General features: G+C 46.0%; 1 protein-coding gene across 1 annotated transcript in view; it reads left to right on the forward strand.

Annotated features, from left to right (window-relative positions):
* Positions 1 to 10515: 10515 nt before the first annotated feature.
* LOC124799159 overlaps positions 10516 to 27635 on the forward strand; it is a 140234-nt gene continuing 123114 nt past the window's right edge. The window contains exon 1 of the mRNA XM_047262697.1: positions 10516 to 10940. Within this exon, the coding sequence (XP_047118653.1) occupies positions 10640 to 10940 (301 nt within the window). The 5' untranslated portion in view covers positions 10516 to 10639. The remainder of the gene's footprint in view (positions 10941 to 27635) is intronic.

Here is a 27635-nt window from a genome sequence, read left to right on the forward strand (position 1 = left end):
AGTCCTTTGCTGTCTCTGACAGAATTACAATGTCATCGGCGAACCTCAAAGTTTTTATTTCTTCTCCATGGATTTTAATACCTACTCCGAACTTTTCTTTTGTTTCCTTTATTGCTTGCTCAATATACAGATTGAACAACATCGGGGAGAGGCTACAACCCTGCCTCACGCCCTTCCCAACCACTGCTTCCCTTTCATACCCCTCTACTCTTATAACTGCCATCTACTTTCTGTACAAATTGTAAATAGCCTATCGCTCCCTGTATTTTACTCTTGCCACCTTCAGAATTTGAAAGAGAGTATTCCAGTCAACATTCTCAAAAGCTTTCTCCAAGTCTACAAATGCTAGAAACGTAGGTTTGCCTTTCCTTAATCTTTCTTCTAAGATAAGTCGTAAGGTCAGTATTGCCTCACGTGTTCCAACATTTCTACGGAATCCAAACTGATCTTCCCCGAGGTCGACTTCTACCAGTTTTTCCATTCGTCAATAAAGAATTCGCGTTAGTATTTTGCAGCTGTGACTTATTAAACTGATTGTTCGGTAATTTTCACATCTGTCAACACCTGCTTTCTTTGGGATTGGAATTATTATATTCTTCTTGAACTCTGAGGTTATTTCGCCTGTCTCATACATCTTGCTCACCAGATGGCAGAGTTTTGTCAGGACTGGCTCTCCCAAGGCTGTCAGTAGTTCCAATGGAATGTTATCTACTCCGGGTGCCTTGTTTCGACCCAGGTCTTTCAGTGCTCTGTCAAACTCTTCACGCAGTATCGTATCTCCCATTTCATCTTCATCTACATCCTCTTCCATTTCCATATATTGTTCTCAAGTACATCACCCTTGTATAGACCCTCTATATACTCCTTCCACCTTTCTGCTTTCCCTTCTTTGCTTAGAACTGGGTTTCCATCAAAGCTATATGGTAGTAAGAAATCAAATCAAAGGCAGTTGCTCTGTAACTATTCACCAGAGAGTACGGGTGCCGTATACCAAAATATTCAGGCAACATCCCCTAACAACCCCAGATTATGTTGGTGAAGTTCTGTTTCACCTTGTACTCATTTAATTAGAATATGGCGAAACACACGGAAGTGTTATACGGATGGGAGACAATGCTAGTAATGAAAAAGAGATAAAACATCTTACCTGTATGGTATACAACTTTTTTTTAATTTCTTAATCCAGTCAAATGCTTTCGGTGTTAGTGACAGGAAATCCTTGACGACGCCAGGATATGATTTTAAAAAGTACAAGTACACTCCTGCACGAGCTGCTGGATGGACTGAGGTGTTTGACTGCAACTGGTAAGAATGTCAAGCATCTGTCCATATTTGTGGCAAATTTGCGCCTGTCGGCGTTCTGGGAATTCCACCTCTATCTAGAAGAAAATGTATTGACTTAGATCTGAATAGAGACTTCACAGAGGAGTAGAGGGTTTTGGCTTTTTGGGAAATCATGAAGCACCTTTCTGCTGTCGTGGAGTGATTGGTCTGCTGTGTCTTTCGACAGGGTAATAACGTCACTTTTGCAGATTGTTTCCATTTGGCTTTTTGTGTATTACCGTGACCTGTGCAACCTTCCAGTCTGTAGACACGGATCTTCCGTCGTGTGAGCGTTTTTAAATGACAGCTAAGAGTGGCGCTCGTCAGCGTATCCTGAAAGGAACATAACTCCCGTAGAATATGGAACCAAGCTTTTCCTCTATTCAGTGGGGCTATACCAAGAGGTGCTATCTTTAAATTATTCCGGTTCCCAGTTTTCTTCCATTCAGATATGGAATATTTATTGCAGCTTACTTGGTGCAGGAATTTCAGAAAACGTTCAGAATTTCTTTGGACTTCTTGCTGGATTTAGAGGCAGAGTGTCGTTATGTAAATTCTTAAAAGTGTCTCTCACTGAAATTCGCAATATTTTTCGATATTCTGTAAACCTTTACCAATCTTCGAGATTTTTAAAAACCTCTATAGCATGCTTCTTTCGCTGCTTAGGTAATAATGCCTGCATCTGTTTCGTGTACCGCGATGAACCTGGTCCTACTCTTATTGATTTACTGGCATAAAACGCTCGATCATCGTCCTCAGTTTTTCAGCCACTTACGCTAACGCTTACTCGTCTAATACGAAAGGAACAGAGACCGCTTATTAAGTAGGCGTCAAGCGAATTTTATCGTCGGTGCTGACACGTATTTTTTATCGTTCAACGCATACAACACAAATAGCTTACGAGTGGTCAAAGTGCAAACGACAAGGACTCAGAATATTGAAAGGAAACCGAATCACAAGAAACCATTTATATTACCGTAGTATTTATTCGTTCATGTCATACCCTGTGTATTGTTTTGCTGAAGAGACGGCATACGTCATCTCACTTCATGTCACAAAAATAGATGACTGAGCACGTAAGTGCAAATGCGTATGTGAAACAGCAGTGTTAACATACTAACATATCTGCATTAAATTTCTGTGACAAGACATACAAATACTGTTGCGGCGTTGCCGTCTAAAATAATGTTATCCTCAAGTCGAAGATTGTTTAGGAGACTACTTTTGTTTAGTAAGCATAGTTGTGTCGGAGGCGGTACGCCCTGCCTTTCTCTTCCCCGTGAACTGATTCACTCTGCCAGTTGGAACGGACAAAGGTTGGGGCAATAAATCGGAAGCCCTTTTCTCAAAGGAACCATCCCAAAATTCACTTTAAGCTAATTAAAGAAAACACGTGAAAGTTAAATCTGGGTGGCTGGAGGTGAGTTATAAATCGTTCTACTTGGCAGTTTCGATCTTCAACAGGCTCGATCCATTCAGTTAGAGAGAGATTTATAGTTAATCGTAGAACTAGAAACACGGTGCAACTTGATCTTTTTGCACTATCAAAACAGTTTCTTTGGTGGATGTCACAAAAAATTTCTTGGTACAAGCGAGACAGATGGCCTGTGCAATGTATTCAGTAGGCTTGATAACTGCACTACACAGGGGCGTGGAAATCACTAGTTTGTGGGCTAAATGACAGAAAGTCCTTTGCATTGTCTGGACATGATGAAGCACATGGCCCACAGGCTGTAACACTTCGACATACAGTAAGTCCACACACAGTGTTTTGAATTCTATTTCAGGCATCGCCGAACAAGCCAGTTTACAGTGCGACTGGTGGATAAAATCGGTTAGCCAGTACTGGATCACACCATGACGACTGATTGCAGCCGGGTACAAGGAGAGTTGTAGCACATGGACGTCAGCAAACAGACTTCGCACGGGTATAGGTGCTTCAATGATTTCGCCCATGTTTCAAGGCAACGTGTGCGTGGTGAAACACGAACATTGGCAACTATATCCAATTTCTGCAAGCAATGTGAAGCACATGGCAGAGGGTACTACGCAGTGTACACTATGTGATCGAAAGTATCCGACAACCCCCAAAAACATACGTTTATCATATTAGATGCATTGTGCTGCCACCTGCTGCCAGGTACTCCATATCAGCGACCTCAGTAATCATCAAACATCGTGAGAGAGCAGAATGGGGCGCTCCGCGGAACTCACGGACTTCGAACGAGGTCCGGTGATTGGGTGTCACTTGTGTCATACGTCTGCACGCGAGATTTCCACACTGCTAAACGTCCCTAGATCCACTGTATCCGACGTGATAGTCAAGTGAAAACCTGAAGAGACATGTACAGCACAAAAGCGTACAGGCCGATCTCGTATGTTGCCTGAGAGATACCACCGACAATCCAAGAGGGTCGTAATGTGTAATAGGTAGACATGTATCCAGACCGTCACACATAAATTACAAACTGCATCAGGATCCACTGCAAGTACTATGGCAGTTAGACGGGAGGTGACAAAACTTGGATTTCATGGTCGAGCGGCTGCTCATAAGTCATACATCACGCTGGTAAATGCTAAACGACGCCTCACTTGGTGTAAGGAGCGTAAACATTGGACAATTGAACAGTGGAAAAACGTTGTGTGGAGTGACGAATCACGGTACACAATGTGGCGATCCAATGCCAGGGTGTGGGTATGGCGAATTCCCGGTGAACTTCATCTGTCAGCGTGTGTAGTGCCAACAGTAAAATTCGGAGGCGGTGGTATAATGGTGTGGTGGTTTTTTTTCATGGAGGGGGCTTGCACCCCTTGTTGTTTTGAGTGGCACTATCGCAGCACAGGCCTACACTCATGTTTTAAGCACTTCTTGCTTCTCATTGTTGAAGAGCAATTCGGGAATGGCAATTGCATCTTTCAACAGGATCGAGCACCTGTTGATAATGCACGGCCTGTGGCAGAGTGGTTACACGACAGTAACAACCCTGTAACGGATGGGCCTGCACAGAGTCCTGACTGAATCCTATAGAACACCTTTGGGGTGATTTGGAACGCCGACTTCTTGCCAGGCCTCACCGACCGATATCGATACCTCTCCCCAGTGCAGCACTCCGTGAAGAATGGGCTGCCATTCCCCAAGAAACCTTCAGGCAGCTGATTGAACTTGTGCCTGCGAGAGTGGAAGCTGTCGTCAAGGCTAAGAGTGGACCAACACCATACTGAATTCCAGCATTACCGATGGAGGGCGCCACAAACTTGTAAGTCATTTTCAGCCAGGTGTCCGGATACTTTTGATCACATAGTGTATAAAATCGTGGCTTCTTCCCGTTTCATTCCCGTACGGAGCGAGAAGAATGACTGTTTGCTGCCTCTGTTGGCACCGATATTGGTCTAATCTTAACTCCGTGTCCCCTACAGATGCACTACGTAGGATCTGTAGTATATTTCTAGATTCCTCGCTTTATACTGCTCCTTTAAACTTCGTAACTATGCTTTCACAGGATCGGTAATGCTCTTCTTCAAGCCTCTACCAGTTCAGTTTTTCAACATCTGGGTGACCCTCTTTTTCGAGTCAGATAAACTCTATCAATATTCGTACTACCTTTCATTGTATACAGTCAAGGTGGGTGGCTTGCACTAATATGCTGCAAGTAATTTCCTATCTAGACTGACTGTACTTGGCCAGTATCAATGAATGATTCGAAGTTTGCCTCCTCCTTTACCTACGGTTGAGCCCGAGCGATCATTTCATTTCGCATCGACCGAAATCTTTACGCTTTCGTATTTGTATGAGTTGACTAAGACCAACTGTAATTTAGTGATGTTCCTCTACGTGCTCCCGCTCGAAGCTAAATGGTTTGAGTCCTGCTTGAGATAAGACGCCACTACGTCTCTGTCTAGTTTACTGAGGACGTTAATCTCTCTTCTTCGAGAAGACTTGGAATCTGCGCTACACAGTGGTGTGGAAGTCATCAGTTTCTGGGCTAAGTCGGCGCAGTACTACCTTCGTCTTGTTACCATCGGTCATTTTTTTTATTTTTGCTTTTCGTGTGTATTGTTTACTTTAGAGTTGCAACTATTGACGTACACAACTGACTGTAACTACTCACTGTTCTTGTTATTTCCACTGTACGTTACAAATGATACCACCACAATAAAAGGGAATTGGTTAAATTTTCTAGGTTTAATTGTTTCTGGGCATCCTGTGGCAGAGACGTTGAAGGCTTTAGACTGATTTTCCGAGTCATATATACGTGGCATTAAAGTGTGAAGCACATACATGTGGAAGACTACCCCTTGAGCTCTCAAAGACAGTGCCAAAAGAGGCCAGAAAAATGAACACTACAGATACTTAGTTTTTGTTAATTTTAACAACTTTTCCTAATGATGGAAATGGAAATGAGCATTTGGCGTCATTGGCCGGGAGGCCCCATACGGGGCAGGTCCGGCCGCCTTGGTGCAGGTCTTATTACATTCGACGCCATACTGGGCGACCTGCGCGCCGGAAAATCCCCGACCCAGCCGGGAACCGAACCCGGGCCCGTAGGACGGTAATAATGCGTCAAGCTGACCACTCAGCTATCGGGGCGGACTTCCTAATGACAATGGTTGTACAATCCGTCGAAATGCATAGTGGAATCCATTCAAATTTTAAAAACGTATGTATGTATATTGACATCTCGTCCTACTGGACAGATTTCAACAAGTCTTGGAGCATTTATCATTTATTGATTGGGGAGAATCACTGGGGAGCAGGGGGGGGGGGTTAAGAAGAACCCACCCTTCAGAAGGATGTGTTGCTACCCTTCAGAAGGGTGGGGTGGGGGTGAAAAAGCAGTATAGCCCACGACGCGAGAATACCCACACTTTACTTATCCAGGATCTGAGAACCAGAAAACTTGCAACAGACTTTACACATAATTTCAAACCTTTACGAACCTTTTTCGACTGACGACCCTAAAAAAAGATGTAAGGAAAAAGGTTTGTCGCTTATACATTTTCGCTATTCAAGCAGCAAAAGGGTAACATGAAGCATAAAGTTTTAATTTATTACTTCTTTACTACTAACTGTGTCGCGCGGGGTAGCTATGCGGTCTGGGGCGCGTTGCCACGGTTCGCGCGGCTCCCCCCGTAGGAGGTTCGAGGCCTCCCTCAGGCATGGGTGTGTGTGCTGTCAGCGTAAGTTAGTTTACGTTAGATTAAGTAGTGTGTAAGCCTAGGGACCGTGACCTCAGCAGTATGGTCCCATAAGAACTTACCACTACCAACTGTATTCGTGACACATTCTGCAGACAGTATTCACATATACCACTGAATGTACCAGAAAAATTACATCATTGCACGACATTTAGATCAGGAGATATGACGTCATAAACTTCAATATGTGTCAAAATAAAACCGCAGGGCAAAATTCGCTAAAAATACAGGTCAAAAAAAATGGTTCAAATGGTTCTGAGCACTATGGGACTCAACTGCTGTGGTCATAAGTCCCCTAGAACTTAGAACTACGTAAACCTAACTAACCTAAGGACATCACACACATCCATGCCCGAGGCAGGATTCGAACCTGCGACCGTAGCGGTCGTGCGGTTCCAGATTGTAGCGCCTTTAACCGCTCGGCCACTCCGGCCGGCTAAAATACAGGTCAAATATGTGTATTAAATAACCGTGAAATATGTTGAAAGCTAAGTTTTCAGTCACAGCAATTAAAAATCACACCAAAACCTACACAGAATTCCAAAAAGTTTTACAATGAACATTCTTGAAGAATTGGAAATATAGATACACAGGAGAAGACACGCACAAGAAATATTAAACGAGCATACCGAATTTAAACTCAAATGTTACTTCAAACACTTTTTGTACTTTTAGAACACGATAGTGGATAAATCGGAAACAACATACGCAACAACCAAAGGTAATACTGACAAAATTAACTTAATAAAATAATATCGCTGTTCATCTGTATAATCTTTGCAAACATACAACGTCGCAGGAGCAAAACTGTCAAACTACTGTCAAACCATATTTAACGTACTATAATCCGTATATTTACGTCATTTACCATGAATCAAAACAGTGAGAGATCACTAGCGACGTAATATGGACGTCACATCGTTCTAGACGAGAGTGCAATATAGTCCCTTTAAGATAAATGACATTCACATTTGCAAACATTCTTACCAAAATTGTGCTTGACAATAGCGATAAATCCCAAACAGTCTGTCCCTCATAAAGATTAATTATTATGAGCAGCTATTCTGGTGCATCCTAGTAATAAAGGAGATTTAATTCACGAATATCATCCCGCTACTAAGTTTACACTCACAACAAAAACTTACGACCTTACGCTCCTCATGCTTCTGAAATGTTAAAGCATAATACAAGTCTTTGGTCATGATTCTCCATCGTCAGAAAATTCTCGGAACATCAAACGGCTTTTGGTATACGGCGAGAACTTGGATGAAACAAGCCTTATTGACAAGTAAACAAAAACATCAATGTAGACGAAACACTGCACAGTTGCAGAACATATATAAAGATACATACACCAAAAATCAATCTCTCTTTCAGGCATTTGCGTGCATTTATACCCTGAATAGGTACGATTCCAAAAGAGATTCAGTAATTGTGTATCTGAAACTTAATGGCAGATTAAAACTGTGTGCCGGACTGAGACTCGAACTCGGGACCTTTGCCAAACTTCACAGAAGAGTTTCTGTGAAGTTTGGAGGATAGGAGACGAGATACTGGCAGAATTGAAGCTGTGAGGACAGGTCGTGGGTCGTGCTTGGGTAGCTCAGATGTTACAGCACTTGCCCGCGAAAGGTAAAGGTCCCGAGTTCGAGTCTCGGACCGGCACACAGTTTTAATCTACCAGGAAGTTTCATATCAGCGCACACTCCGCTGTAGAGTGAAAATCTCATTCTGGAATTGTGTATTTGTGTCTGGTAGATATGCATCTGCAGTGATTTGCGATTTTTGCGGTTCCTCATAGTAGGATTCCGCAAATGTATTTCTTGCTGCTAAAGCCCCAAAAACTCGAACTATCGTGTTATTGTGCTGATCATAAGACAACGTGTTTTCAGATATCCGTCCTGGAAGTACAAGCGACAAACAAACTCGAGTTTCGATACTACAACCAAAAGAATAACTTTGGCGCTATTGTGCGGTCTGTGTATCGGTATTGGTCCAGCTCCGTTTGATGTTTGATCGAAATAGCGACAGACAACGGTTGTTGTTGTTGTCTTCAGTCCTGAGACTGGTTTGATGCAGCTCTCCATGCTACTCTATCCTGTGCAAACTTCTTCATCTCCCAGTACTTACTGCAACCTACATCCTTCTGAATCTGCTTAGTGTATTCATCTCTTGGTGTCCCTCTACGATTTTTACCCACCACGCTGCCCTCCAATGCTAAATTGGTGATCCCTTAATGCATCAGAACGTGTCCTACCAACCGATCCCTTCTTCTAGACAAGTTGTGCCACAAACTCCTCTTCTCCCCAATCCTATTCAATACCTCCTCATTAGTTATGTGATCTACCCATCTAACCTTCAGCATTCTTCTGTAGCACCACATTTCGAAAGCTTCTATTCTCTTCTTGTCCAAACTATTTATCGTCCATGTTTCACTTCCATACATGGCTACACTCCATACAAATACTTTCAGAAACGACTTCCTGACACTTAAATCTATACTCGATGTTAACAATTTTCTCTTCTTCAGAAACGCTTTCTTTGCTATTGCCAGTCTACATTTTATATCCTCTCTACTTCGACCATCATCATTTTGCTCCCCAAATAGCAAAACTCTGGTACTACTTTAAGTGTCTCATTTCCTAATCTAATTTCCTCAGCATCACCCGACTTAATTCGACTACATTCCATTATCCTCGTTTTGCTTTTGTTGATGTTCATCTTATACCCTCCTTTCAAGACACTGTCCATTCCGTTCAACTGCTCTTCCAAGTCCTTTGCTGTCTCTGACAGAATTACAATGTCATCGGCGAACCTCAACGTTTTTATTTCTTCTCCATGGACTTTAATACGTACTCCGAATTTTTCTTTTGTTTGCTTTACTGCTTGTTCAATATACAGATTGAATGACATCGGGATAGGCTACAACCCTGTCTCACTCCCTTCAACCACCGCTTCCCTTTGATACCCCTCGACTCTTATAACTGCCATCTGGTTTCTGTATAAATTGTAAATAGCCTTTCGCTCCCTGTATTTTACCCCTGCCACCTTTAAAATTTGAAAGAGAGTATTCCAGTCAACAGAGTCAAAAGTTTTCTCTAAGTCTACAAATGCTAGAAATGTAGGTTTGTCTTTCCTTAATCTATTTTCTAAGATAAGTCTTAGGGTCAGTATTGCCTCACGTGTTCCAGCATTTCTGCGGAATCCAAACTGATCTTCGCCGAGGTCAGCTTCTACCAGTTTTTCCATTCGTCTGTAAAGAATTCGCGTTAGTATTTTGCAGCTGTGACTTTTGAAACTGATAGTTCGGTAATTTTCACATCTGTCAACACCTGCTTTATTTAGGATTGGAATTATTATATTCTTCTTGAAGTCTGAGGGTATTTCGCCTGTCTTATACATCTTGCTCACTAGACAACGGTGCAGCACCAAAATTGGGGTCAATGTGGGCTCCGATGCCATTTCACGGACCCACTCATTGGACCAACACTGTAGGTGCCAACGTTGGCCCCAATGTGTGGACCCTGCCTTATATCTGCACGGCGGTATTTTATAGACCCATTAGGGGTGAAATGTGCATGTAAGCGATGTCAGCGGCCGGGAATGACACGTCCCAGGCAGAGACACTTGTGCCCCCGCGGGAGCCGGCGGGCGGCGCTTCCCTTTGTGGCCGAAGACAAATCGCGGCGGCAAAACCCCCAAGAGTTGTCCGCTCGGGGGCAGGTAAGCACGGCCACGGTCCCCGCACGCGCAGCGGGAAGCCGCGCCGGCCCGGTTTTTCTCTTTAACACGAACCGCCCTTTGGCCGCCAAAGGAAGGGCCTGCTAGCTAGGCGGGCCCCGAAGAGGCAGCCTACTGTGCTGACGGCCGCCGTCGGAGGGACGCATGGGCGGGGGGGTGGAGGGGAGCGGGCAGTAGGAGAGGGGCGGCGGAGTGGGGGCGGCCGCGAGGCCCGCGGAGGAGCGCTGCGCGCCAGTCGCACTGTGTGCGCCGCGACGGGCGGACGTGTGCGCAGAGAGAGAGAGAGAGCCAGGTGGGCGACGCTACGGTACGGTGCGCGGGCAGTGCGGTTGCGAGGCGCGACGCGAGTGTGACACGCGTGTTGCCGCAGCGGCTGTGCATGAGGCGACCTCCCCTGGATATCGCCCTGCCCCTCACGCTCCTGGTTCCGCCGGCTCTCGACCGGAGGCGAGCCGGCCCGCGGCCGAGGCGACGAGTCGACGACGACACCATCCCCCGTGGTGGCTGGCCCGAGGGCGACGCCGACGCCGCCCCATGTGACGCGCGTGGCCGGGGTGGCAGCAACGACGACGCCCGGGGACCGCCGTCTCGAATGACAACCGGCAGCGGCTCGCACATGGCTGCGCACCTCGCCAAGTGGTGGAAGACAAAGTTCCTCAATGGATACAAGCAGTTCACAGGTGAGCCAGGCAGCGCGCCATCGCGCTCGCTTCCGCCCCACCCCTCTTGCCGCCGCACCGGCTCTCGTGCACCCTTTGGGAGCGACCAGCGCTGGGACAAAAGCTCCGGCGGCGTGTTTATACCGCGGAAGAGACTGTCCGACCTCCACAATGCACCTCAGCGGCCCCTCAGTAGGACCCCGAAAGGAGCCGCCCTGGATTTCCCGGAATTCCTAAACGAAAGGACCGTGCCGCGGGAGGGATGCCAGGCACAGGCGGCGACACGGATTAAGCCCACCTGTCGGTCGCATCACTCGCCAGTTTCGAAGCGCCTCTCCGATCGTGCCCGATTGAGGCTACAGGGATTGCGATCTCTATCGAGTTTCCCTCGCGTTGTTTACAACTATAGTTCTCACTGTCACATTAAGAAAGTGCTTGTTCTCCGCTCGACTGAGCCATCTGAACGTCCTACTTGTATGGCTTTTGTAAATTGCTTCTTCAGCGTCAGTGCTTAGCCTTCTTCATTAGGTGACCTATGATTACTACATTAATCAGTAACATTTTTTTTATTATTATTACGGCACTGCTGCAGTCTAGACAGTGCCGAGTATTGTCTTCGTAGTTTCTAAATTTATGTCGGGGTGTTTTTGGCATACAAGATACCGACAGCCGGTCTATTTCTATTACAGCTCATGCATTAAGCACACGTTACAGTGCCGCTCGCAGCACCTGAATGTCTTCTCGGGTATCGAAGTTCAATAGCCAACTCGACTGAAACACCAGACACACAGGGTGGGTTACCGCAATTATTTATTCAATACGGGCTGATTAAACACCTATTTGTGTAACCAAACGTGTTGCGCGTCAGCTTCAGTGCCTCCGTACACTTGCTGACGGGTACGTGTTTCCGTTTTTGTAGCGTTCCACATAACTCGAAATGACATTGTCGGTGAGATTGACTCTTACGATCTCACGCCAGATTATTTCCCGGATATGGCGAAATACCGTATGGATATTCGTGTCGGCGAATCCAAACCGAGCCATTTTATAAATCAGTTATAATAAATGAAACTACTTTTTGCTACATACTTGCAACAGCTACAGCCTTCGCGTACTTTCAATTGGACTTTCTCTCGACATTAAGGCACTTATTATAATGGTAGATTAAATCCTGTTTACCCCTGGTATAGGACGCTGAACGCTGTGTTACCTTTCGCTTAGGAAGCGGTCATCGTCGTGTATAATGATGGTAGAATCCCACATTAAAACTGTCCGTCTTTGCGGCAGTGTATCGACGGGCTTCGCAATACAGTGAATCCATGCCGAAACTTTATATGCAGTGTCATTCGTTTCGTTGCTGCTCAACTTGGTTTCTTGACGTTTAGTGGCTGTGCTGTGTTCTATAAACTAGGCTAGCAGTATCTCCTTCCTCTGCCAAAACGTAGTGGAGGTTAACAGGTTTCCCTGTTGAAGGGAATCACATGTCAATCACATGGTTCATCACGTCCACCAAAGCAGTTTTAGAAAGGTGCCCTTGCGTGATTATATACTTTGCTTTGTGTCTTCCGCAAAATACGTCACTGCTGTTACTTATATCTTCCATACTCGCTGAAAACTGCACATAGTTTTCGGTGAGTACGATTTTTTTTCTGACAGAAAACGATTCAGTATTCGCACTTCACAGTCGACGGAATTTCCGCATATGCTGGCCACTCCGAGCCTTTATCAGGCGAGGTACAACGTCGCAGCTATCTTACGTCCCGGTGTCCCGGCCAACAATTTCGCGTTGTGAAATGTCGGTAAGCACCGGCTTTCACAAGTACGAGGAGTCCTTTCCGGAACGGTGCTCGAGCGAGCGCTCCGCATTCCATTCAGGATGCGGGCTGTGGGAGGCTGGTACAGTTTCCAGTCAATTAAAGTGGCAGGCAGCGCGCCGCCCGCTTTGACGGAGCCGCCGCGCGACCGGCTGGCGCCACGGGCCGCGCATGCGCGCCGCCAGTGAAAGCAGCCTCGGCAAGCGGGCACGCGCGCTATGCCGCCTGCTACCTGTTGGCCGCCGTTACTGCACGGCGTCGACAGCCATCACGGGCACGTCCATTGCTGAAGTTCTTTCCGCGACAGTGCTTTCTCCATTGTGGAAGAAATTCCGTGAATGTATTATAACGTAGCATATGCCGGAATGGCATCAACCAGTAACGCGTGTGGCCGGCCGGAGTGGCCGTGTGGTTCTAGGCGCTACAGACTGGAGCCGAGCGACCGCTACGGTCGCAGGTTCGAATCCTGCCTCGGGCGTGGGTTGGCTGGCCTTCACTGCTTGAAACCGTGACACCTTTAGAGCGCATACTGCCAATCCTCTGGTAACTTACACCGATGTAGATGTTTCGCCCGAATTTCGTACACAGACGAACGCATTATTACGAGTGATTTCTGAGACAATACATTAAAAGTGAGAAAAGCTGTACAGTAAGTAACGGGCAACCGTGACGTTTAAATAGTTGTTATAATTTTGCTCGGTTCTAAAGAGGTAGCACACAGCATGGGATGTGTCACAGTTTTCAGTCAAAGTGCGCGGGAAAAATGGGAGAACTAGTAGCGGTGTCTATGTATGGCCTCGCTTAGAGCACATCGACTGAATTACAGTACATTAACATAATTACCGTTTTGCTGCTATTTATTCGTGCTACTCGTTTGTGTGTTTGCCCAGAACTAGACACGTATTTAACTACGTCTACAGAGTGGAAAATGCCCATTATTACACCTATTAACTGTTTTGTGAAAATTCGAGGTGCCGTCTTATGTCTGGACAATAGCGCCGGGAGAGACTGGGATTGGCAAGGGCCCTCTGAGCAGACGTAAGAGGAAAATGCGTGTTCCTAGCATCTGTAGACGAGTGCTTACCCACTGCAAATTACACTTATTCATTGCAAACAAACAATATCGAAACAAAAGAGGTAAGCTACAGTAGTTAATATTTACAATTGTAGCTCGTACGTTTGGCGCTTTTCAGGCGCAAATAATTCAACAGTCTCGTAGCTTATAATACACTTAGAGAGAGCGTAGAACAAGAAGACGTACGTCAGCATTTAAAAGAAATGTTGCTACGCTGAGTTTATTACTGAACGTAGCTTCACACGTAGCGAAAGGTAATAATGAAGACATGTTTCATCTGTGATGTTCCCTTGGAAATCCTGGATTCTCATTAAGTTAATGCTATTTTCATCACACTGTATTTGAGTACGCTTTGCGAGGAGGAGGACTGTTATAACGAGTTGTGGGTCTGGCAGATCCATGAACATAACGTATGGAATGCATGCACGTCCTATATTTGGAAAAGACGTTTCGCCGGCTATAGCGCAACAATATCAACTGCGTGCGCGGTTCAAGCAATTTTTTTTAGAAACCAGTCATGTAACATGGTGAATTCATCTGTTACTTATTGAAAGAAGTTTCATATTTAAAGGCGAATAGCAAGTTTTTTCCCATTAATGTATTTTTTAATTGAACAGCCTGGTGCTTTCAGCCTACTGATTTGCCACATCGCTTAAGTTATTAAACCAATATTTAATGTTACGGTGAGAGATTATTTATCCAGTTATAAACAGCATTTCAAAGTTATCCACGAAAATCTCTGTCAACAAATGGCTAACTGGAAATGCATTCTCAAGCACTCTGATTATTGTGAGGTTCCTTGTAAGTCAAACAATTTTTACAGGAATGTGTCAGTGCTCATTCTTATGTCGTCCACTTCATCAGGGTAGACAATAGCTCTGTGACGTAGTTAGGTCTAAATGATGAGACATTCTTTGTGAAACAGAACGCATTTACTTTGCATTTCACCGCCTTAAGAGGACGACTGTTAAGATGTCTTACTTGTTTAACCACATTAAGGATTGTGAATGGCTGCATGGAGGTATAATTACACATCAGAAAACATATCGTAACCCCATCTCACAGATGATGGTGTGCTCCTAGTTAAAAGCAGCAATGAGGCACAAAGCACGTAAAGAGACAAACGAAGAACCACAATAATGATCAGTCCAGACAAATGTCTAGGGGAACTAATACGGCACTATTCCTCTGTAAAACAACTCTGTCAAATATATTTTACAAATGACGTTCGATGGCAATGTAGTAGTGCTTTTATCATGTATTTTATATAAGTTTTGGGTGTGGTTTTATTGAACACCCGTCAAAGATTATTGACAGTGTAATGAGGGCCTAAGAAACGACACGATGTGGGAAGTGTTCTACATTTATTTTGCACCCAATTTTGGAGTACTGTTTTCTTTATCAAATTCATTTGACAGTAGAGATTCAGAGACACGTTACTGTTAGTTAACACTCGATATAGCCCATAACTGAAGTGTAACAGTATTGATTGGGAAATCTAACTGGAAATCTTAGGAGGAAAGCCTGTTGGGTAAATTTAGAGGACCAGAGGGTGAAGAGTAAATCTTTTGCCGCTGCCCTAGTAAATGGGGCGCAGATCTAATGACAACGAGATTAGAGAGATTTCTAGTACTTACGTACATTTTATTCTCGCACAATATATGAGTAGAACAGGGCGGATACGATGTGTTGTACCCTTCGCAATGCAGAGTACAGTAGCTTGCTTAGTATATAGATGTAAAACGTCGTGTTTACATACAGGGACTAAGAATGCCACTGGTATTCAGATCTCGCCTCGGCTGACATGCGTTTCGCTTGCTCGAACTGCGCCGCCAGCAATCTGGGAGAAAGTGTTGTTGCCGCTGCTGACGCGCCCCGCTGTCGAGGACAGGCGGCCGGCCGCGGTGACGTCACGCGGTAGTTTGGATGCGGCCGCCTCCGAGGCGCCAGGCGCCACACGTATCGGGGTCGCGACAGTCGCCGGACGAGTCCGCGTCCCAAGGCCGACGAAACGACACACAGTTGCGCTCTGAGGCGTTGTAGCAGACGCCGCTTCCCGCTCCATCTGCGAGGAACGCTGGCTCGTACTGTAGTGGTGTCGGTGGCGCAACATGTTAATATCCACCCACAGACAAAAGTGATTATTCTTGTGGAACATCCCGTTAGATCTGTAGCACTGAGCCATTCTGACATGAAGTGCTCCGATTTATTTCGCTGCATTTACGAATTCATGCGACAGCAATGGCGAGGAGTAATATTTTGCACCTTGCAGTAGACATTTCAGACGAATGCGAGTTGTAAAACAAGTGAAAAACTATGCTTTGTCGCACTGATACCTATGGAGAGTCCTTTAAATCTGTTCGTTTCCTCAGAACTACGTATATTTCAGTATGCCATATGTTTGTTTCAAAATGAGCCGAGTGTAGTATGGTGTCACCATATATCTCTGTACATGTAGAAAAATAGTCTACTTAATGTGAATTAGGAAACAAATTCACGCATCCTGTCGCCTGCGATATGTGTATTTAACTTGTGAACGTTGTCTCTGAACGGTATATGAACTGCACTATTTAAACCTCCAAAAACAACAATCATTTTGGATGTGGCGGATTCGATCCGCTTCGGATCCATCTTTCCCAATGAGGGGAAATCATTTAGGCACCACTTTGTCCTAGCAGGATGTCAGCGGACGTAATATACGGTTCTTTTTTTCTCGGTAAATACAGATAACAACAATATCGTCGATTCGAAGCAGTAGTTTGATCTATGAGAGATCTCTCGAGACATGAATGCGTCGTTGTCCACATAAGAAAGGAATCGTTGTATCACAACGGCTCCATTATCGAAGCAAGAAAGGTGTTTCCACGATGAATTAATTCTCCGTAGCAGAAAGTGCGCTGATCTGAAGCTTCCTGACCGATTAAAACTATGTGCCCGATCGAGACACGAACCAGAACCTTTGCCTTTCTCGGGCAATTGCTCTACCGACTAAACATCCAGGCGCGACTCACGACCTGCCCTCAAACGGAGAGGAGGAAGTCCCTGCTGGTCACTGTGGCCGAGCGGTTCTAGGCGCTTCAGTCCGGAACCGCGCTGCTGCTACGGTCGCAGGTTCGAATCCTGCCTCGGGCATGGGAGTGTGTGATGTCCTTAGGTTAATTAAGTTTAAGTAGTTCTAAGTCTAGGGGTCTGATGACCTCAGATGTTAAGTCCCATAGTGCTTTGAAAGGGCACGGCCGACTCCCTTCCCTGTCCTTCCCTAATCCGATGAGACCGATGACCTCGCAGTTTGGTCTCCTCCACGAAACAACACACACACACACACACACACACTCCTATAGTGCTTAGAGCCATTTGAAGTCACAGTGTTTGTCCAATAATAATGTGCCATATTATAGACATTCAGGCTAAAGCAAAAAAAGTTGAAGTAGCAAGAAATAATGTTGCTCTTAGTAATGTCAACAAAGAGAAATGTTTGGTATTGAATAGACCCTTCAGAGGGAAATATATCGTCTGAAGTAAAGCGAGGCTTTATTAATTGATGGTTTATTCTTACATGAAGGAGGTAAAGTTTTGATGATGTTTTGTTACTGTGAAGTACAGTCGTTGTATAAAAGGAAGCCACAACAGGAGTATTGACTTTTGTTTAGAGAAGGAAGATGTAATGAAGCGACAGAGAATTTAGGGTAATATTGAAGTATACAGGGTGTCCCAAAAATTATGCGACAAATTTCGAGGGGCTATAGAAGATGTCGTGAGGAAGAAATCGAGGATAGGAACACATGTCCGGAGACGTCACAGGACGACGCTACAGAGCGTCAAAGTCTCTAAATACCCCCTTTTTGAAGGGACGTTAAACCAAAATCGTCCTTTCATTGACGACGAATGAGAGTTAATGTTCGTAGTATGTTGATCTTTTCTCCCACAGACTTCTAGTGGTCGAAAACGAACACATGCTTACTTAATAGATCATTTTGGAACCATAGCGTTTGGAACTTCACATAGTATATTTGTTACTGCTTCATGATGAACAGATTTACCACTCATTACGGTTGAGCAGAATTAAATTACTGCAAAAAGGGTGTTTCGAAGTTACACTAATTTCTGCCAGTTGTTCGGACGTGAACGTCTGACAGTCAGTCCCTTATCAAATCGTTCCTTTCGTTCTCATTGGGTTAGTAGGGAGTTTTCTTGTGTAATCGAGGATCGTTCATTCGTGCTATATTACTTTATATCCTTCACAAGACGTCCTTCACATCAGCGAATGTAGTTCCGAAGTTTCGTCACCCGTGGGGCAAAACATTTTCATTAGTATCTTGGTTCAGTTTTATCGATGTCATTGTAACTCACGGGTACTGCTGGTGTCCCATCTATTGCGTAGACTGCTTCACGCACTTAGTAGCTGCGAAGTTGGACTTCGTTCGAGGGCAGTTTCGTGTTCTAGATATTCCAGATGATTGCGTGGAAATTTTTCTGCTCCATTTTATTGGTCATTCTGACACTGTCAGTGTTCCGTGAACTTTGCATGATGGAAACACAAGATTGCAGTGATTAGCGTTACTTTGGACGTGTACGCGATGCGGAACTAGTGATACAGTTGGGCATTTTGACCGGAAGTGGGAGTATTTCAGACACAGCGTATAGGTCAAGGTAATTGGTCAAGGAACCGGAACTGACCGCACACACTTCACAGAGAGATTGACGCCAGCCAAGGTTGCCCAGAGCTCAGCGCTGGCGCCGTGTGCGTGTGTGTGTGTGTGTGTGTGTGTGTGTGTGTGTGTGTGTGTGTGTGGTCCGGCCCCGCCTGACGTATCGTGTCGGGGTCGTTGCGTCACGCTGGAGCCTCCATTCTAAATAGTCGCCGGGCGCAGCTCGTAAAATAAATTTAGATCGGCTTGCGGCGCCGACCTGTGGGGTCTCCGTTCAACTGGCCAGCGCCGCCTTCGTGAACACGCAGTATAATACGGCGCCTCTGCTGCCTCCCATCTGCCTTCCACGTGACCGTGTCTGATGGCCTGCGATCGTAAAGGATTGTTTACCTAAAGGCGAGGCAAGCAGTCGATCTCTCCACAACGTCGGAGCACTGCATTACGTACTGGTCGACTACAGCAAACCGCGTCCGATTTGCCACTCTGTGTTGGAGGCTTGGCTTAAATGACTGACGCCATCCGCTGCAAGTCACTGACAAGACATATTCCTCCTGTGAAGACATTCTACTGTTGACCAATGTACCTGTTATGCGAAAATATATTAATTCAGATTAACCTTGGAGAAAGAACTACAGCAGCCGACGTGTTCTACTCTCCTGCGAAAACATCTGTCAGAGTGCAGCAGTCACTGAAGACTGCATTACTGATGACGATTTCCCAGAGTATTCCTAGGTCTGCACTGACGGATCCAAAACTAATTGCACTGTAATCATGCTAGTATATTCTGTGCATGCCAGATGTTTGCTTTAGGCCTACTATTTCGGTGGTCGAAATCTTTATTGTGTCGTAATTTCTGTTCTAACCACTAAATATCTTGAAAGTGTTATAGGCGATTCTTGCACTGTAGAGACTGACTTAAAAAAATATCTGTGTCGTACCCAGGCTGTGTCGTTCAGTATTATGTCTGCATGCTCGTTGACAGATGTGTGAGGTCTAGGAAGCCTGCCTTATCGGTTCGCTAGACGAACAATTCAAACAAATCGCATGAATCAGTTTAATTACAAAACAGAAAAGATGCAGTACTTAACTTTGTTAGTTACACAGACGTGTCGCAAGCAAAGGGCGACATACTAAATAATCAATCGTCCTCAGTGTAGACAATTACAAGCCTGTGTCACATAGAGCGTACAAGCGAAGAAACAAGCGTTGACGCTTCTATCCAAGTCGCTGGTCTCGAAGCTACTATTGAACTGCGCCGCGACCAGTCGGGCGCGGCGCCTGTGTCTTCTTCACACAGGAACCGCTGCGATCGCGTTGTCATCCTGGAGAGGGGTCGGTCAGCGTGCTGTTGGCTGACGTCTTCGCACAGCCATCTCTTCTCTGTCGTTCCCGACTGGCAAGCCGGCGCTTGGCTTCACGCCGTAACACTCAACTTCTCAAACAACCAGATTCATCATTCTCGTTTCTATATCGTAGGAATAACAGCTGATATCATTAATGCATGTCACGTTATCGACTCCGTCCCCCCGCCCCCGCATCAATTTCTCCAACAGCCACTCCTTTGATATAATTCCTTTTATACGAGGCGTTTTTTTTTTAAGTAAGTACCGTTTTGAAATGAAAAAAAAGACGTGGTAAGATATCTTCATAATTTTATTTTTACATTAAAGCCCGTATCTTAATCTACTTTTCTACATAATTCCCGTCAATATTGAGGCACTTGTCATAAGATTGTACCAGTTTTTGAATACCCTCCTCATAGAAGTCTGCCGCCTGACTTGTTAACCACTGCATCACCACTGTTCTGAGTTCGTCATCGCCTTGAAGACGCTGACCGCCCAGGTGTTTCTTCAAGTGCAGGGACAGATGGTAGTCACTGGGCGCAAGATCGGGGTGTATGGAGGATGATCTAGACTTCTAGAGATTCCCATCTAAAAGATGTGATGAGATCTTTGGTCTGATTCGCCACATGCAGACGGGCATTGTCTTGCAGCAAAACGATGCCCATGCTCAACTTCCATGGACCGTTGCTTTGATTCTGGTGTGACGTAGGCCACCCATGTTTCATCGCCCGTAACAATTTGGCTTAAGAATCATCACCGTCGTTGTGGTACCGCTCAAGGAAAGTCAATGCATCGTCTAAACGTTTGGTTTTGTGCACATCCGTCAACATTTTCGGTACCCAACGTGCGCACAATTTTCGGTAATTCAAGTGCTCGGTCACAGTGCCATACAAAACACTACGAGAAACATTAGGAAAGTCATCCCGCAAGGAGGAAATCGTAAAGCGTCTGTTTTCTCTGACCTTATTGTACACTTCCTGCACCAAACTTTCATTAATGACGGAAGGACGCCCACTCCGTTGTTCATCGCGCATATTTGTGCGGCCATCTTTAAATCCTCTCACCCTCTTTCTTACCATTCCGTCACTCATAAGGTTTTCTCCGTTAACTACACAGATCTCACGATGAATATCGATCGCTTTTAGGGCTTTGACACTAAGAAATCTTATAACAGCCCGTACTTCACCCTCGGCGGGACTTACGATTATCGGAGGCACCTTAAACACTCAGTACACAACGTAAACAAGGAAGAATCAGACTGTAATGGCGTCAGTGCGTAGGTTAAGGTACAGGCTTTCATCTAAAAATAAAATTATTGAGATATCTTAGCACGTCTTTTTTAAATTTCGAAACGGTACTTACTTAAATAACACGCCTCGTAGTTTTAGTTTGTCGGTAAGATTTATACTGCACACGAGCTAGCGAGGAGATGAGCGAAATATGCTCCGCGCGCTTGGTAATGTGTTAATCGGAGTAAAAAGTAGATGTAAAGGAATTAGTGTAAGTGTAACACCAATAATTATTTCACATACGCGGGGTTTTGTGGAGATCATCGAAGTCGTTTTCTCGGCGATACGAGGCATGCAATCTATGCGAGTTGTTTCTTGCAGGGGTGATTCCCTTGACGTTGCTTGCACTGTCACAGTAAACATTTTTCTTCTACTGTATTCCGCGTCACAGACAGTTAATTCCCACTGCAGGGAGGAGGGGCAGCTTTCTCCACATTCCCTTGGTCCCTTCTTCCTAGATATCAACAAGAGCAGGTACATGTCCTAGCTACATTTGTTGCACAGGAATGAATAACATAAAGTGCGGCAGGCGTAAAGTAGCCAGCTACTACGTTTTTCATTGCAAACTCGACGAATGCGTTAGTTAAATGCGAAACATGGTAATAACTATGACTAATAATGAAAAGATTGCTAGTCGATAGTCAAGTAGCTACGTCAGACTGTAACACGTGAATTTATGGGATTTTTTAACCGAACAGTTTCCTCAGAATCGTTTGCGAAACGTTTAGTTGTAGCTGCGCGTCAGAACACGTGCATAGTTCAGCGGCGCGCCGGGAACCAGTGCACCACTGCAAAACCGCCTCATGTGTGCACGCCGCGTTTTACAAAAATCAGGCGTACCACATCACCTCTGAGGGGCCCCTTTAATGGTGTTCTTATTGATTACCGTATCTTGCGAAGGATGAAACAATAAATCCTAGACACTACGCAACTCTCGTGGAGCAACTGGATGCAACAACAACTCGCGAGAAGATCATCTGATACCTGAAAAAGCGATATTATTCCTTGTTGGTACCTCCCACTTTCATTTTCACATTGCTTGATTAGCCACGTAACCCCGAGTGTCACGTATTACGACACAGGCAGAGTTACAACATCGGTGCTTTAATCACCGGTGAGTCAGCGTACTGCAGCTATTTTCCTGCGCTCTCGCCGTATTTGTAGTCCCTTGGCGCTTTCGTTGTAGTTCTTCGCGTCGAAGAGCCCTAGCGCGTAGAACCGCGGGACTCCTACGGTCGCAGGTTCGATTCCTGCCTCGGGCATGGATGTGTGTGATGTCCTTAGGTTAGTTAGGTTTAATTAGTTCTAAGTTCTAGGCGACTGATGACCTCAGAAGTTAAGTCGCATAGTGCTCAGAGCCATTTGAACCTAGTGCGTAATTTACGCTTCCCTCTTAGTCTATGTAGTCTGTGAACACAGAGAACGGAGAAAACTGTGTGGACAGAACTAAATACCCGGTGTGTTGTACGACATTCATAACTGCACAGTATTACTGATATACTTTTATTCCATTGGAAAAACCCTTCGGCAGGACCTAGGAGATTTTGATGTCTTGAAACCGCAACCGCATACATTTATTGATCTTCTTTTACCTAATAGTCGAATTAGACTGGAGGAAAGAGAAAAATGCCACAATGGTTAAGATATTGGACTCCCACCAGAAAGACTACTGTTCAGATTTCTATCTCGACATCTAGACTTAGGTTCATCAGTATTTCCCAAAACTGATAAGTGACGGGATGGTTCCTTTGAAAACGTCACAAAGGATCTCCTTATCGATTTCGAGCATGTCTTCCGGTTTTAATTACATCTTTTTCGACGAGAAATTAGATTTAACGGATTTACACTCTTGCATATATTCCATGCAAAAGAGAAAAAAAATGCTAGTAAGACTTGTCTTAAAGTACTTGTTGCGGTTCTTCTACTCTCACATAAACATGAAACGTGGATGATGAACACTATTGACACAAAAAGAATTAAAATTTTTAAATTTGGTGCTACAGAATAATATATATGAAGATAGTAATTGTTCTCGAAAGAACAGATACCATTAATGACCGTGCAGCTTCTCTAGAATAAATGATAATTAATTAAAACCCTCAGCTGCCGACAGGTGTTGTTGATATACCTCGATGGGGACAGCAGAAAATGTGTGCCCCGGCCGGGACTCGAACCCGGGACTCCTGCTTACATGGCAGATGCTCTATCTATCTGCGCCATCGAGGACACAGATGAATAGCGCGACTGCGGGGACTTATCCCTTGCACGCTTCCCGTAAGACCCACATTCCCAACTGTACACAATCTACATACGTAATGTACCTAATAGATACGTATGTAGATTGACATAGAAAGTAGTTTCACTGGTGTGTGTGTGTGTGTGTGTATAACTCTGCCCGCTCTGCCCGAAAGTACGAAAAGGAAACAAACAGTTTTATTTTTTATTTAGGTATGTAGTGTTTTTAGACTCGAAGCCGAGTTAAACACACGGCTTCATCATAGTTTAGTAAGGACTTCGACGTCTCGAGCGTTCCACTCCTGGCATCGTCGTGCTGTGATTAATGTACCCGTGGCGAGTCATCCTTAATTGTCGGTGTCACTTGATACAGCTAAGTAAGAATACTGTTGTAGTGGATCGATTAACAGAATGCATAGCCCGTCTGGCGTGACAGCAGAGAGCGGAAAGAGGCAGGGAAGGAAGAAGCGTAGCGCGGGAGAGAGAGAGAGAGAGAGGCCCCATGGGGAAGGCGGCCGGCCGCGACGCCGGGCCGGAGCAGGCAGGCGGCGTCCGCCCGCCAGAAATAGCGCCGGCGGCGGCGGCTGGCGTCGCGGCGCCGGGCGGGCCGTGTGAAGTCGCCGCCAAGGTGAGGACGCGCCGCTAATGGGGCCGAGCCGCTCGCCGACCGCCGCCGGCAGCTGCCCGACTTCCGGCGGCGGCAGAGGCAGCGGGCCCCAACACCGGGCACCACTAGCCACCCAGTCCACCGTTACGAATGCGCGGTGTCTGTTCTTTCGGACAGTCCACAGCCGGGATGCTCATTATCTAAATTGAAAGTGAAAAGGGAGAGAGAGAAAAAGAAATGGAAGGAACTATTGACATCAGCTGCATCGGGCAGGCAGCTGCTACAGTCGCAGGTTCGAATCCTGCCTCCGACATGGATATACAGGGTGTTACAAAAAGGTACGGCCAAACTTTCAGGAAACATTTTTCACACACAAATAAAGAAAATATGTTATCTGGACATGTGTCCGGAAACGCTTAATTTCCATGTTAGAGCTCATTTTAGTTTCGTTCACCTACGCTCAATGGAGCACGTTATCATTATTTCATACAGGATACTCTACCTGTGCTGCTAGAACATGTGCCTTTACAAGTACGAGACAACATGTGGTTCATGCGCGATGGAGCTCCTGTACATTTCAGTCGAAGTGTTCGTACGCTTCTCAACAACAGATTCGGTGACCGATGGATTGGTAGAGGCGGACCAATTCCATGGCCTCCACGCTCTCCTGACCTCAACCCTCTTGTCTTTCATTTATGGGGGCATTTGAAAGCTCTTGTCTACGCAACCCCGGTACCAAATGTAGAGACTCTTCGTGCTCGTATTGTGGACGGCTGTGATACAATACGCCATTCTCCAGGGCTGCATCAGCTCATCAGGGATTCCATGCGACGGAGGGTGGATGCATGTATCCTCGTTAACGGAGGACATTTTGGACATTTCCTGTAACAAAGTGTTTGAAGTCACGCTGGTACGTTCTGTTGCTGTGTGTTGCCATTCCATGTTTAATCTAATTTGAAGAGAAGTAATAAAAGTAACATGGAAAGTAAGCGTTTCCTAACACATGTCCACATAACATATTTTCTTTCTTTGTGTGTGAGGAACGTTTCCTGAAAGTTTGGCCGTACCTTTTTGTAACACCCTGTAGAAATTGATACGCGAACGGAATACGAAGGGGAAAATGGTGCTGGTATACGTGCAAGCTACCGTGCGCCACACAACGGGCGATGTCTTGTGGAGTACAGCTGCACAAGTAGATTCGGTACGCTGTTACGAGGGCTACCAGTGGAAGGAGTATCCTCGTGGCTCCACAGTGCGCGGTTTGCCAGACTTTTCCTCTGCCGTGCTGGGTAGCCGCTCGGCCTAGGGCGCCTTTTCACGGTCGGAGGTTCGAGTCCTCCGTCGGGCGTGTGTGTGTGTGTTTGTGTGTGTGTGTGTGTGTGTGTGTGTGTGTGTGTGTGTGTGTCTGTGTGTGTTGTCCATGGCGTAAGTTAGTTTAAGTTGGATTAAGTAGTGTGTAGGCTTAGGAACCGATGACCTTTAGCAGTTTGGACCCATAAGAACTTTCAAAAAATTTCCAGGTTTTTACTCTTCTCTGGCGGAACACTTTGTGAATCCTGGTACTTTGATGAAACACCTTATTTATTTTTAAGGTTAATAAAATTTTTAGAGAATGATATACTTGTTTTTTCCAGTGATAACTTAAATTTTAAATCATAACTAATAACACAGAAATCATAATAAAATTTTAAAAAGTAATTAGTATCGTCAAAATGTCGAAAAGAATCATGTTGTTAATGGTTTTGGGTGCGGAGCGCTTATTCACTTCCCGTGGAGCACCAGTGTCCCGCGGAATACAGTTCGGGATATTCTGCCCCAGTGCGAGCCAAAGGAGAAGCTGCGGGGCAGGGAGAGGGGTTGGCAGTGGTCCGCCGCGTGACGCGGGACAGCTGTAGACACAGGAGCAGCGGCGGACCGCGCCCCTGAACGGAAACAAGTGCCGCGTGCACCGGGTCCCTGTGCTGTGCGCTGATCCTGCGACGCGTCCTCTCGCACTCCACCCGGTGCCCGCTAATCGCTCGCGCGCTGAGTAATCGCCTGTCAGTCGCGCCGACGTTTATTGAGCCAGCAGCCACTGACCCGTGACGTAATCGCTCTGACGAACGGTGCCCTTGTCACGGCCCTGTCCTGCTCCAACTAGGAACGTCTTCCGATACTCTCCAGATGTTCCAGCGGCTGACGGTTCCTGTGTCATCGGCGTGGAACAGCCGTCCAACGAATGCTTTGAATTGCGGGAAGAAAGAATCATTACTTGTGCCAGATGTGTAGGCAAAGCGGGTAAAACGCTCCCAGCTAGTTGTTAAGCTGCTGTACCACGGTCGTCAATCAGATCGAACAAGTATGGGAAGTATGGTAAGCAGGCCACGTTATGACCGTTTCAAAAGTGTAAGAAGGCGTGCGAGGGACTGACATTCAAACTTCTAACTCTCAGTAATTTCCCAAAATAATCATGCTATTTCTTTCAAATGTCATCCGTTACTTGACTGTCGCATTTTTACATAGGCAAAAATCAGGCTTTGCATCACAGGGAGATAGATGCTCCCAAGAGAGTAACCATTCCGGTGAGCTTCGATGTTATGTCGGAGGCCACACGAGAGTAACTGCCGTAAAGGGGTTTAGGTCACTGCGATCCGGTTTTACAAAAAAAAAATTCTAACCCGAGTGCAGCAAGTTGTGCAGAAGGCTGCCGGCAGTTTTTTCCAGTCTGTTGTTGGCCCGTGCTGCCCCCCGTCCGCGATACGGTGTGGCGGCCAAAAAATAAGGCGCAGCCACGGCCGACAGGGCGCGGCGAGTGTGCAGAGAAGCCGGAGATAAGGCGCGCGGAGCCTATCTGGCGCGGGGCGGCACGAAACCATTCATAAACAGCGACGGGTGCGAGCAGAGGCAGAGCGCATGCGCACCAGCAACAGGTAGGGCCGCGCGGCCGTCACGTGCGCCTGCCGCATACCCGTGGCCTGCACACGTGTGTGTGTGTGTGTGTGTGTGTGGTCGGGACTCCCCGTGACTCAGCCGCGCTGCTGACGCCTGGGATGCGCGCGCAGCGTCCCACGTGGGCAAGCAGAAAACTTCTCTGTCTGATACTGTGAGGTTCATTTCTTTTCCTATACGATGCACTTATTTCGAAGCACAGTTCGGTTGTAGTTTAACGTGCTTTCTCCAACGTTTGGCCAGTCAGTAGACACCCTGAAGCGTGATGCTGGATGGTCTGAAAAATACAAATCTTCAGTTGCCTGTGCCCCGTACAATGCAGGCCAGTGCAGAATTGGTGACGCCCCGTGCAGTGTTTCCCACTTCGGCGCTCTGCCACTGCATAGCATCGACTAGTGTTTTGGGGTACCCCTCGGTACTGTTGATGATGATGAGGTCCTATACTCCGAGGAGCGTAGGGGACGATGCGGGAAACCCGCACCTCCGACTAAGCAAGGTCCTAGCGGAGGTGGTTTGCCATTGCCTTCCTCCAACCGTAATGGGGATGAATGATGATGATGAAGACGACACAACACCCAGTCATCTCGAGGCAGGGAAAATCGCTGACCCCGCCGGGAATCGATACTATCCAGTCATGAAATGGGGATCTGTTGTCCACAAGGTTTTAAAACTTAATCATCCAATATTCCTTCCGAAGATTCGTCAGCGAACCACCTGAGGTTGCCAATGACTCCACCTGAGGATGCCAATGACTCCATCTGATAAGTCGTTTATAC

Source organism: Schistocerca piceifrons, chromosome 5 (genome assembly GCF_021461385.2).
Source record: "Schistocerca piceifrons isolate TAMUIC-IGC-003096 chromosome 5, iqSchPice1.1, whole genome shotgun sequence".
Classification (NCBI taxonomy): Eukaryota; Metazoa; Arthropoda; class Insecta; order Orthoptera; family Acrididae; genus Schistocerca; species Schistocerca piceifrons.